The sequence below is a fragment of the Etheostoma spectabile genome, chromosome 7, assembly GCF_008692095.1.
Source record: "Etheostoma spectabile isolate EspeVRDwgs_2016 chromosome 7, UIUC_Espe_1.0, whole genome shotgun sequence".
In the NCBI taxonomy this organism is placed as follows: Eukaryota; Metazoa; Chordata; class Actinopteri; order Perciformes; family Percidae; genus Etheostoma; species Etheostoma spectabile.
This window is the reverse complement of record NC_045739.1, coordinates 29,763,224-29,776,676: the sequence shown is the minus strand read 5'-3', so window position 1 is coordinate 29,776,676 and position 13,453 is coordinate 29,763,224. Positions and strand designations below refer to the sequence as shown.

The window sequence follows — 13,453 nt, the reverse complement described above, 5'->3', positions numbered from 1 at the left end:
GGCTTCTTAATAAACACTGCTGCAATGTGATTCAATGACTAAAGTACATCTTTATGTCTAACAAAAAAATAATTTTTGCCTTACCGATTTTGATACTTTTAGGCAAGCTGTTCAAGTCAAATCAAGTTTATTTCCTCCATAAAAATGGGAATTACAGTGCTCATACCCACCGTAACACCCATAAAAACTACAGCATAAATACAATACATACACTTTACAGTACAACACTATACCATAAATACAGTAAAGTATGTTCGCCCATTTCCGGTCTTTATGCTAAGCTAAGCTAAGCAACCCTGCAGATATACAGATTTGATAGTGTGGTATCAACTTACTCAATGAAATTCCAGCAAGAAAGCACATAAGTGTATTTTCCAAAATGTTGTTCTATTCCTTTAGGATTGGGGTTTTTGGGGCAGAGTCTGAGTCACATGATGAAATGAATTGGGTGCTAGACAGCGAGATGATTTACAGCAGAGCTATCATATCAGTAGGGGACTGTTCATCTCTTGCCGCTTTTGTTTCCTGTGGGGAGGGAGCAGGGGCGAGACTCTTCTGCCCCTGTGCAGAGAGGAAGGGAGCTCCCATCAGAGGCCCTCTCTTGGCCGACGCTAGCACGGCTGCAGCGTGGAATCACAGGGAGAGACGTGTGGGTCTCTGGGAGGGTGACCTACTTTTGCTCCCGTCTTTGGTCTGCTGCAGAGCGCTAAGAGGCGCACTGCTGAGCACACAGCTTGTAACGATATCCCCTCTGACTGCAGGTGCGAGGCTCGACAAGCCCCAACCAACGAGGCATGTACAGATGAATCTTCTGTATTAGGCATGCATGTCTTTTTAGCGACAACTTCCTTATAAATGCATTCCTTAATCTTTTTTTAAACACATTTTAATCTTGAAATAGGACTGCTGCGCTCACACTAGTGCCAATATGTGTGTGTGCTGAGTATACATAGTAGATGGCAGTATATACAGACGTACAGGCATTGTTCTAGTATTGTAGTAATTGTGTGGTACTGTTTATACTTTAAAGATAATTTTCACAAGGTGAGCTACCCAGGCGCCCATACTGTTTGTACTTCTGAAAGAGCTCGGCAGACTTCTCTACAGTTGGAATGAGACGACTGAAACCACTGTTATTTCTGTATCAGCAGCTGGTTTGCTTTGCTGAGCTTAGCTTAGCTTAGCTTAGCTTAGCACAAAGACTGGAAACAGAGGAACCTGTGATAAGGGATCACAAGTAGACATACCTTGTGTCCCGGGCAAATATGTTGACGACTGAACTAAGGGATACTGCATGTTGTGATCATCATACTCATTTTAATAAATGATGCTCTGCATACTGGGTCACATCCAAAAGCCATTGACACAATGACCTTTCTGAGACTGAACCCCCCCCCCCAATTGCCAGAAGCTGTTTGCCGTCATGCTAACATCTCTGCTGACTTATTTAGCAGCCCCACCGATGCACATTAGCCCACATAGCTAATGTCTTAGCCGAAGTGCCTCCCTGCCTCTGCCGCTCTAAGCATCACTCCTGGGAGCGTTCCGCCTTCCAGCATCAGTTCCACTACATCAGCTAAATAACTTGAGGTGGAGGGGCCCCGCGCTTTTAATTCTGCTACATGTTTTCATGGTTCTCTAATACGTAAAAGATGTTACATGAATGCAGAACCCATTAAACCCCCTGAAAGGTCTACAATAGAAAAACCAAAGAAAGACTTCTTCAGGGAATTAAAGGACTAGTTCAACATTTTTTGGGAAATACTCCCAAACACCTTTCTTCCTGAGAGATGACAAACTCGATACCACCCTCATTTGTGACATCACATATTCCTTTTAAAGTTTCGCGTGAAGAAAATACATTTAGGGCCACTCATTAGCACCTTATCGGGTCACTTAGCATGTTCATCTTGAAGAACACGCTGCTGAACGGGCTCTCTCTGGAGCAAGGAGGCATTCGAAGTTTTGACCTTAGCTCCTTTGTGTGTTAATCATGTTGGGGTAAGCCTAATTGCTTAAGGAGTCGCAGGCTTTACAGCCCAAAGGCCGTCAGCGCTGGCCCGCCTCCTTATCCACTCTGCAGTATGCTGTTCCTGTCAATGATTCCTGTGAGGGAAGCTGGGACAGGATCCCATTAAGAGTGGATAGGGTGAGGGTCAAAGCTGGAACAGAAACAAAAGGAAAGGACTTCTCAGGAAGTCGGTTTCACTGCGTCAGCTAGAATTATATCAAATATTCAGATGCCGAAAGGCCATCCGATCGCTGCCACCAGGTGGGAGGATGGCAGAGTTTATTGAATGGGAAGCAGGGTCATGGAGGATGTAGCAAAACAGCTGAGATCTTCAGAAAAATAAATGATTTGGATCTTCACGCCAAACACAGAAAGTCGTCTACTCATGAGTCCGTCTTTACAGCTTTGTTGTGTACATGCTAGTCTTCTTGTAAACTAGTTTAACTCAAATTTTACAAACCTGTAGATGTTCCTAGCTGGACCGGGTCACGCTAAGATGAAAACTTTTGAGCGTGCACAACCTAATTTCAAGTTGGAAGCTTGACGTTGAAGTCATGTGACTGTGGTCTAGTCCATTTTTAGCCTAACATTAGCTTTTTACGGGATTGCATTTACGCTTTAAACATCATAAGTAGTGTCAAGTAGTGGTCATAAAAAAAAACTGTGTATAATAAATCATACTTTTCACCTTTTTTTTGGCACAGATCTTGTTTTTTTGGCAATAATCCAAAATCTTATTGTGTTTTTGTCAAGGGAACCTGGACGATGGTAACTTCCGGGTTGGCATACAAAAATACATCATCCCTGCCGGCCTCTATTAGCCTAGCTTAGCATAAAGACTGGATGTAGGCGGAAACAGCCTGGCTCTGTTCATAGGTAAGCACCGGGAAAACCAGACACTGTCATTTTTACAAACACGCAACATATTTAGTGAGAGGTGGGGGTGTGCGGATTTTATTTTTATCTAGCTGTTTCTTAGTCTTTATGCTAAGCTAAGCTAACAGTCTCTTCTGGCTGTAGCTTCATATTTAACGGACATTAGAGTGGTGAGAATAAGCATATTTCCCAAAAAAGTGTGGACGGTAGGGATTATTAATAATGCAAGTAACTGCTCTCTTAGGATCTAAGGTGGTTGGCTGAAGGAAGATAAACTGTGAGTGCTTCCTTGTGTCCACTTGGTGTGACGCGCCTTCCAGTGTCTCCGCTTGTGTTTTTTTTGTTCATTCCGACGATCCTGCTCAGCAAACGGGTCTCGTCGATGAAGGTGAACATTTGTTTTTCTGTGGACGTTGTTTTGAGGGGAAAAGTAGGGCAAGATGAGCTGCAGGCTTGTTAAGTACCCGCCCACTGAATCACAACACACACACAAGCTATAATAACTTAACTGTAATAGCAAGGGGGCTATTTTGGTATCTTCTTTCTTGAATCTCTCCCAGACTAGTTCTGATTCAAGGCGTCTCATCCAACATGATGATTGATTTTGAACATAAAAAGGATGGCTTTAATATCAGATGATCAGATGACAACAGACCTGAGAGCGTCTCTCTCGGGTGCGGCTGGACGAGATCCTGAGAAACGAGGCCGAGGTTGGTGTTGCTAGGCGATGGCTCAGTGCTACTGAGGGAGGCGGGACGAGGAAATCCCGCGGACGAACAGAGGAGTCTCAGACACCCCTGTTGTCTCGCATACTTCTTTTGGCCGGGGTCTAACTGTCCATGTCCACCCCGCACCATGCTACCTGTACCAAAGTAACTATGATTTTAAAAGGTTACTAAGATTCAGACAACAGATACATAATCATGTACTTTCCGTTGTTGTCAGAACGTCGGTCAGTCCACATTGGTCCAGACGGAACGATCTTCACGACTATTTGAAGGGTTGCTATGAAACATTCATGTTCCCCAGAGGATAAATCTTGCTGACAAAATAATCCCAAAGAAAGCACTTTTTACTCCTGTTTGTGTATTTATTTACAACAAATTACAGCTATTCTTTTGTAAAATGTATGTTTTTAGTAGGAATGGGCTTTGTTGTGTTTGGTCTATTCATGGGATTTATTGACAGTAAGAAAACTATAGAATAATGCCAGCCTTATTATTTCAAAGGAAAACAAAAATATCATGGTAAAAGAATAAAATATATAAAGCAACAGCAAAAGGTGCCTTGGCACAATGTTTGTGGCTGGAACTCATCACCCGACTGCTAACACAATGCTGCCCCCGTGCGGTCATCGTCGGAAGCTTCAGGAGCTCAAGTTGCACGCTTCCTTCTTTTTCTCCTCTTTAATGCTGGGGAAAAAAAAACACAAAAACAGATCACGTTTAATGAAATCATCTTCAGACTCATGAAGCTACGGGGGAAGTGAACTGACGGCTGATAACTCACCGACTGACGCACTGCTGGTCTCACTGGGATGTAGCGCTGTTGTGACTGCAGGCGTTGATGCCCCTAACAGGTATTTAGGCACATGCTGAGAACCAAGAACAAAAAAAACTGATCATTTACGGCAGGGGTCTTCGACATTTTACTAGCCAAGGACCCCTTAACTGAGAGAGATGGATCAGGGAACCACTACTAGATGCTTTGCATTAAATTAAGTTGCATTTCAAACTGGGCCTACAATAACATGTAGGGCGGCCTAAAGTGTACACACCTTTGTGGTGCATAGAATACTAAGCTATTAAAATAATAATTGTTGTGGCACACAGATGAAATTTATGTATAGATGGCTACCTTACCTATGGGCCACTAAGGTAATATAGCCAATATTTTTTCACGAATACGCTGATTTCCTTTTTGCTAATAACAGACTGATCTCATGAAATGGCGTATGTATGACACAGCAATTCATATGTCATTTTTGGCGTGTTATCAAGACGCATACTGGCTTTTTAGTGTGTTTATTAACGCTGTTTGGCTCCATTGACTCACATTAACTTGCAGTTGTGTGTGAATTTACACCGTAGCGAGTAGTATGAAAGGGTGAAAATCTGCATAGGGAGGAAGGTCGGGGGGGGTGGATGGGTAAAACACGGGACGTTCACCCGGGATAAACTCAACCGTCATGATATCATGTTAAGAAAGGGAAAAAAAATCAACAATAATTTAGTGGCCCCCCTGCAGTAACTTGGGAGGACCCCCTAGGGGTCCCGGACCCCCTGTTGAAGATCTCTAATTTATGGAGATTAACACCAATGTTATGAAAGGTTGTCTCTTCATCAGAAGCAAAACATGCAAAGCAACACCTAATGATGTGGTTGGATGTCTTATTTATTAGTATATTCATGTGAATGTGTGAATTTTTGTAATCAACTGCATTTGTCTTTGTATTCCTTAAATGTATTAACTTCCCATGGATAATACATATCCAAATTCACAACATCATGTGAATTATGTATTTTAAAAGGAACTTTTATTGTATGTTCAACAAAATGTTTTCGTTCATACGAAAAGGTTTTGTTGAACATACAATAAAAGCTCTTAATTTCAATATTACACAATAGTTGCCTCTTACCATCGTATCCCTATTCTTATTGTTATAGGGAATAACAATTCCCTATGAAAGGAAATATAGGGAAACTTATTCACTGAAAAGGTTTCTGCAGGTTTCACCAAGTCAAATTTAAGACTTTTTAAGAACTTTTATAGACCATTATGGATAAAATGTCAGACCTACCTCACAACATCAAAAGGATTAGGCTTCAAATGCACTGCAAGCAACTGGCTTTAACCAATCCCCGAATACAGTTATTTAAGCGAAGTACCGCTAAACTTGCACTTCCCCATAGCTGTAGGATCCAATCTTTTTATGGCTGTGGCACAATCTGAAACAGACCGGCGCCATAACAACGAAAGCTGATTGGCTGCAATTTAAGTTGGTCACATTTGTAGTCGTAATACAGCAAATTGTATTGGAGTAGCAAAAGAAAGAACTACAACACTGTGGAAAAGTTAGACATTCCAAAGCGCTGCGGGAGCATTTCAATGAGCATCAAGGTAGACGTAGGAAAATTAAGACCTGTCACAAATTTTTGAAGAAATGTTAGCAAATTTATGACTTTTTAAGGACTACACTTTTAATCTTGACATTTCTTTCCTTTTGTGGACTCCGCGGAAGTGCTTGAGCAACAAAGATTAGTTCAAGTCTTTGTTAATGAGAGGAAAAACACACGAACAGATGTCCTTGAGTGAGTACTCCGTCTCTGCTAAGTGTTGTTGGGATTTGGGGTGTTATATGTGCTTGGACATTGTGTGTGATTTGCATTTATGCCTTCGAGCTGCAAAGGTAGGAGCGTTGTTTCGGCATAGATGAGGACATGTTGGTCGTGCATTGAGTTTGTTGTTGTGGGTGTATAGTTTGTTGTTTCTTGTTTGTTGCATTGGGATGTTTTGCAATAATTCTGTTTTGTAATATGGGATGTTCTGTTACATTTTGTTGTGATCCGGCTCTCCTAGATGTGTTGGAGGCGGACTTGATTGATAGGGATGCTGCCTGTGTCTGGTTTCAGTCTCTTTCACCCCCACTGATCTTTTACTGCTCTGAGGGTCATAAACCCACAGTCACATTCCAATTGAAAGATAACGAATAGGCACGCACACACACACACACACACACCACTGTGGCCGGGAGACCCCACCCTTTGTGAATGGGAGACCAGGGGGTCCAGGAGCAGAGAGTCAGACAAATTTGGGGGAGAGCCGTGTTAGGTTGACTCTGTATTTGTCTCTAGGATATCCTATGTAATAAAATGATACTAATACTGATTTTGATACTAATTGAATGAACCCTGAGATGGAGCAGGATTTAGCTCCAACAGTGTTCACCGGCGCCTAGCCAACGGAAGAGGAATAGAAGCCAGCTGAAGCCGGCACTCTAGCAGCTTAAAAGAAAGAAACTAGAGCATGGAAGAAGATAATGCAAGCAATGATGGCCAGGTAATTTCAATCTGTAAGTCCCAACTAACCAGTGTCTATACATGCAGGAGCAGCTGTTACCCACACAGTTGAACCAAGGAGGGCCGAGAAGTTTCAGACAGTAAGCTGATCTGAGGAAAGGTGCTAACAGTGCATGTGTAGAAAATGTGGTTAAATGCCACAGCGGGGCCCGTTCAGTAACAGGTTTGTCTTGCACACAGTGTGTAAAAGTAATGAAACCGAATATTCCGTTGCCCTTTGCTTGAACATGTTAGCGGCATACTGGAGGAATAACAAGCATCGGGAAGGTAAAAGATATACTTGCATTGTTTCATGTTTAAGGTTTCTGTGTTTCACACATCTTAATGATAAGAGGATTCAAATACCTCCCATACTATCCAATATTTTCTCACAGCTTAGTCTCTATGTTCTAAATTATGAATTTGACTTACTGTGATTTGATTGACCTTGGTTGATTTACAGAATATTTAGATCAATAAATCTGAAGTAATCCTAAGGGTTGATCTAAATGAAGAAAACTAGGTGGATTCATTGGTTGCTGTTTTAAGTGAGCATCTGTTTTTCTGAGAGCTTTTTAAAAAAAAAAAAAAAAGCTTGTACTGCTGTTCTGGAGGTACTTTCAGAATCCCCAAAGACTCTTGTAAGCATGTGCTGCACGATAAGAAGATGGTAGATGGCTGAGATGGTAGCCAGAGATGGCATGCCCTGGCACTATGTGTATAATGAACAGGTTTTATTATAAGTAATATTTGTCTGTATCAGTGTTACTTTCTATTAATTTAAATTAACAGTGGGTTCATATTTTTATCATTTCTGCCGACCTGGATCGTCAATAAAGTCGCAACTTAAGTAACTGGTCAAAATTCTTTCTTTTTTTTCATGCAGCTAAGAGATTATTCCGTCATCTAGATGGTTAGAAGAGTCTCTGAGGGTTGAGAATTACTTTTAGAACAACTTTAGATGTTGTTAAATGACTTTGTTTTTGTCATATGCAATCTTACCGGCAATATGTGAAATATTTGGATGTTTCAGTCATATGGTTGGGCCTTAACTGTTTGATTTAGAGACACGCTGTACTTCTTGTACCGTTTGTACATAAACTCTAATATTGATAAGTACACATCTTGTCACCTGAAATGCACAACCTTTAAAATGATTTATGCTTCTGCGTTAAAATCTAGTCTGTGGTGGCGAACATATGTAAGTGGAGACTTGGACCCTAGGCCGGACCCTAGGTCGGACAGCAGCCCGGACCCTAGGCCGGACCCCAGGTCGGACCCTAGGCTGTAACATGACGTTCTCCACTTGAAAAATGTAACTACACGTCGTCGAGGTGACGCATGTCACTCGACTATGGCTTGCTAGGGCTGCATTTCCCCCCGACTCATTTCCTGGTTCTCCTTCTCCATAAACAACATGAAATCAAGGAGGGGGTTAACTTTTCCTGTTGCAGATTTCCCACCGTGGTCAGAAAGAACAGGGGAGACACTTCATTTCTCTCAATATAGTCTATATCCTTGATGTTCCACTTCTGGGATTGCTCCTTTGTCGACGGAAATTTCTTTGGTTTACACTCATTCCGACCGGATATCAGTTGCAATGGGCTTCCTTTGTGTTGGCATTTTAAACTCTGGCTGATTTCTGAGGACTATGGTTACCTGGTCCTCAGATCTCTGCAGGGTGAATCCAGACAGCTAGCTAGACTATCTGTCCAATCTGAGGACTATGGTTACCTGGTCCTCAGGTCTCTGCAGGGTAAATCCAGACAGCTAGCTAGACTATCTGTCCAATCTGAGGACTATGGTTACCTGGTCCTCAGGTCTCTGCAGGGTAAATCCAGACAGCTAGCTAGACTATCTGTCCAATCTGAGGACTATGGTTACCTGGTCCTCAGATCTCTGCAGGGTAAATCTAGACCGCTAGCTAGACTATCTGTCCAATCTGAGGACTATGGTTACCTGGTCCTGGTACCTGGTCGACTATGGGTAAAGCTCTGCATGGAGCCTCCTTAGAAGCATAAAATCACGCTTCAACAACAAGTTACATCATATCTAGAGTGGGGACTTCTGTAAATGTAAATGTAATTGTAAATGTGCTGCATTTATATAGCGCTTTTCCAGTCTTAACAACTGCTCAAAGCGCTTTTACAGGATACATTCACCATTCACACACATTCATACACTGTGGCCGGGGCTGCCGTACAAGGTGCCACCTGCTCATCAGATATACATTCATACACACTCACACTCCGATGCGCAGCACCGGGGGCAACTCGGGGTTCAGTGTCTTGCCCAAGGACACTTCGACAATGACTGCAGGGGCAGGGATCGAACCACCAACCTTCCGATTGGCAGGCAACCGCTCTACCACTGAACCACAGCCGCCCCCCATATACTTCTGCATTTTCACCTTATGCTGTCAGATGATGGTGTATCTATGCTACTGTATATCTGTGTCCAAACTATTATTTCTAGTCAGTGTTCCAGTATATTTTACTGCGACTGTTATTGCCACTATTCATCACACCCCCAACCGGCCTGTCAGAGACCCCCTACCAAGAGCCTGGGTCTGGCCCAGCTTTCTCCCTAAAAGGTTTTTCCTTACCACTGTCGCACTGTTGCTCTTAGGGGAATTACTAGAACTGTTAAGTCCTTGTAAATTACAGAGTGTGGTCTAGACCTACTCTATCTGTACAGTGTCTTGAGATAACTCTTGTTATGAATTGATACTATAAATACAAATGAATTGTAACGTTAAACTGACCCATGAGGTTTGGGGGCGAGGATGAGGATTGCTGCTGGCCCTGCTCTGGATCCTCTGGCTGTGTCGTCGTTCGCGGGAGCCGCTGGGACGATTTGCGGTGGAGGGCCGAAGGCGACCGCCGGTAGATCCAGTTTCGTTTGCTTCAGCTAGGAGGTCTGTTAATTCTCCATCACTGATCTCCCCCTCCACCACGGAGGTGTCTGTACGGGGATGTGTCACAATGTTACCGTTGACTTACAGAGAACTCTGGACCATTATTGTGAATATTGGATATCAGGAAGACAGAAAAGACACATCCATCAGGTACTATAATTGCTTGAAACTGGTTGGCTGTAATTTGTATTAATTTGTATTGGATATGCATAAACACCATTCTGGTCCTTTAAAGAAGGAAGAAGCTACAATTCCCATAATAAATCATCGTGAAAAATAGTAACATGAGGATAACGTGTATTTTAGGTGACGGGTTTTAATTACCTGTATGCTGAGGACTGAGCGCACACTCAGCACACATCCAGCCACCGTCAGGGCCTGTGTTTAATGATGGTGTCAAGCACTCCACATGACACCTAGAAACAATAAGGAAAATCACAGTTCTGGGATTAGGTACCTTTAACATGTATTCCCCGTAGCTCCAACAGAGCTTGTAGATGTTTAAGTTAGATCTGGGCAATATATTGATATTATATTATATTGATATCGTGATATGAGACTAGATATTGTCTTAGATTTTGGATATTATAACATTGTGATATGGCTTTTTTTTGGTTTTAAAGGCTCTATTCCAGTAAAGTGATGTCATTTTCTGAACTTACCAGACTGTTCTAGCTGTTCTATTATTTGCCTTTAGCCACATTAGTGTCATTGAACGCAGATGACTGATGATTATTTCTTTCTTTTTGTAAATATTTTGTTACCCTACAATATCAATATTGAGATATTTGGATAAAACTATCGTCATATTTGATTTTCTCCATATGGCCGAGCTCTGGTTTCAGTGATATCAAATGTCAGTGGAAGAATGCTCAAAGTAAGTGCAACTTGCTATTGTACTCAATATATAATGCTACTGCAATGACTAAATTGCATTTTTTGGCTTTATTTGATAGGACAACTTAGACTTGAAGGGGGAGAGAGAGTACGTACGACATGCGGCAAAGGGCCGCAGGTCGGAATTGAACCTGCAGCCGCTGCGGAGGGCACTGAGCCTCTGTACCTAGGGCCCGCTTGCTCTACCAGGTGAGCTATCCAGGTGCTCGGTACTGAATATTTAAGATCAAACTGTGTAAAATGCTCCAGCACTGGCTTACCCTGAATCACAGTGGATGCACACTAGCAGCCGGTGCCTGCGGTCGCTGCGTCCACATTCCTCACAGATGACAGCATTGCTCCCCTCCACTTCATCATCATCATCCTCCTTTTTCTTCATCCTCACTTTGATCTGCAGCAGCACCACAAACAGTTCAGCCCCCAAACACTGCCCGCATATTTCCATGCTTTCCCAAATAATTGGATTCCTTCCTTCAAATCACCTTCTTTTGAATGTCCCCTCCAGGACACCATCTGTGGTAGATGAAAGCAAAACGGCTCCGGTCCACTGGGCAGGTGTTGGCTGTCTGAGATTCAAGACGGAGCAACGAAATGTTTCAATTTCAACAACAGAAATATGTCCCTAGATGGTTATGCAGCTCAGCTTAGACATAATGGGGCTTTACATATTAATTCACATTCTGTATATAGAAAAGAAAAGGCGAGGTATTGTATAATATAGGAGGCTCATGCTTCTCATGTAGGGCTCCTATATTGATTATTTTCATCTTGACGACAAAAAAACCCAAAGTGACATTTTTTTAACTACTTGTTGTGTCAACAACATCAACAGTCCAAAACCCAAATATATTTCATGTGCAATAATAAACAGAGAAAAGGAGCAAATCTTAGTTACTTGTGATATACTTTATATAAATATATTTGTTCATGTGACTGCATCAACTACTGTCTTTAAACTCTTAAAAAACATTATACATATTCTACATAAAGCAAGATTCTCTAAATCCTTCCTTAATTATTCTGGTTGAATTACATTTGCAAATCAATACAACCCTTATGACAAAAAAATGAACCCACACTGTTATAAGCTATAAACAATGATTTTCTGTAGCCTCTGAATAAGTGATCTTGACATGTTTATGTTTATGGTTTATGTTCGTCATCTTATTTTTAACTTACTTTTTTTTTTTTACACACACTTGACACTTTAATTGATAAGTTTACAATGTTTAATAAGGTGGAAAGATGACACTTATGTCAACATATAACCTTGTCTCGTGATATTGATGAAAATATAGGCTCCACTCTACACTTTACACTATGCTACATGATACCTTGCACATTTCTGGCATAGCATAAGTGGGTTTGTCACACCGTATTGGCAGAATATGATATTATTCTGATAAAATTACAATACATGTGGTTAAGACATGACATATTATTTGCTACACAGGGAACATGTGAAGTGTATCTTACCTGGGACCACTGCAGAATACATTCAAGGCAGAAGACATGCTGGCAGCTGTCCACAGAGGCCACTGCTTGCTTTTCAAAGAGGCTCAGACAGATAAAACACGTATCTGCACCCTCTCCACCTGCTGTGTTCAACACGGTAGACTTGTCCATATTTTAAATAGCATTGGACAATAAAGCGTCTATTTACATACGACTTAACGGCTTTTGTGACAAAAATAAAATCTAAACATGACTCGACTTTTAGTCGGTTTCTTGTGCTAGCTAGCTAGTTAGCACAAGAAGCTAGCTAGATAGCTGACTTAGCTAACTTTAACTGCAGTTACATTGTTCAAGTTAGCTAAGCTAGCTAGCAAACTAACTAACGTTAGCTTATCCGTAAAGGTAGCTAGATAGCACTATAGTGTAGTGGAGCCTTTTCAGAGAATAATGTCAATATATTCATACACTGTATTATATTATGTTCAGGAAATATAACATGGTATAGTCGTAATCCCCATTCAAATAGCTGACTGTTAGCACATTTCATGTTCCGCGCTACACAAAAAACATCCGGTCATATTCTTTCAAAATAAAAGCGGTAACAGTGACTTAACCATAAAATGTAATGAGTCATAATTTCATAAACACAATTTAAAGGCTGAACTTTTAAACGGAGTTGCTAAAATGTTACTAATATTACCAATGCTACATTGCCAACCAGTGAAAGTGGGCAATAGAAAGTTTCACTGGGGATGAATTCATTAATTGGTTAATATTTAGGAATATGTGGCCTGCTACTAAATCATAATATGAACTGACATAATTAGGTCCTGCTTTATTACCCATTATTATACAATACCATTTATTTGACAAAATTCGTTATTTTGCAGATTAATTCACAGTAATAATACAAAATGTCATTCTAGATTAGACTTTATGGATCCCTGGGGTTAAATTCACAAGCTTCCGAGCTATATATAAAGTTAATAAAAGTAGTCCCATATTTACCATCAGCAACATTAAAGTGATGTATACATTAATGCATCACTCATTTTAATCAAACGTTTAATACATTTTTTTTAAATAGGCCATTTCGCATAATAAGTACTTTTACTTTTGAAACTTTAAGTTCATTTTGAAGTGAATACCTTTGTACTTTTAATTTATACAAAACTTTTATATATGTTTTAGTGTTTCTACACTGAAGTACGTTTATGTAAAAGATCTGAGTACTTCTTC

The 13,453-nt window shown here is 41.0% G+C and overlaps 1 protein-coding gene across 1 annotated transcript; it reads right to left on the bottom strand.

Annotated features, from left to right (window-relative positions):
• Window positions 1-3,986: 3,986 nt before the first annotated feature.
• Window positions 3,987-12,944, bottom strand: LOC116691997 (PHD and RING finger domain-containing protein 1). Its single transcript, XM_032519943.1, has 7 exons — window positions 12,236-12,944; window positions 11,242-11,325; window positions 11,020-11,150; window positions 10,187-10,278; window positions 9,710-9,909; window positions 4,397-4,481; window positions 3,987-4,299 (listed from the first exon to the last, which is right to left on the bottom strand). Exons 1-7 carry the CDS (start codon window positions 12,383-12,385, stop codon window positions 4,262-4,264), a joined length of 780 nt encoding a protein of 259 aa, XP_032375834.1. The 5' UTR covers window positions 12,386-12,944; the 3' UTR covers window positions 3,987-4,261.
• Window positions 12,945-13,453: the final 509 nt, after the last annotated feature.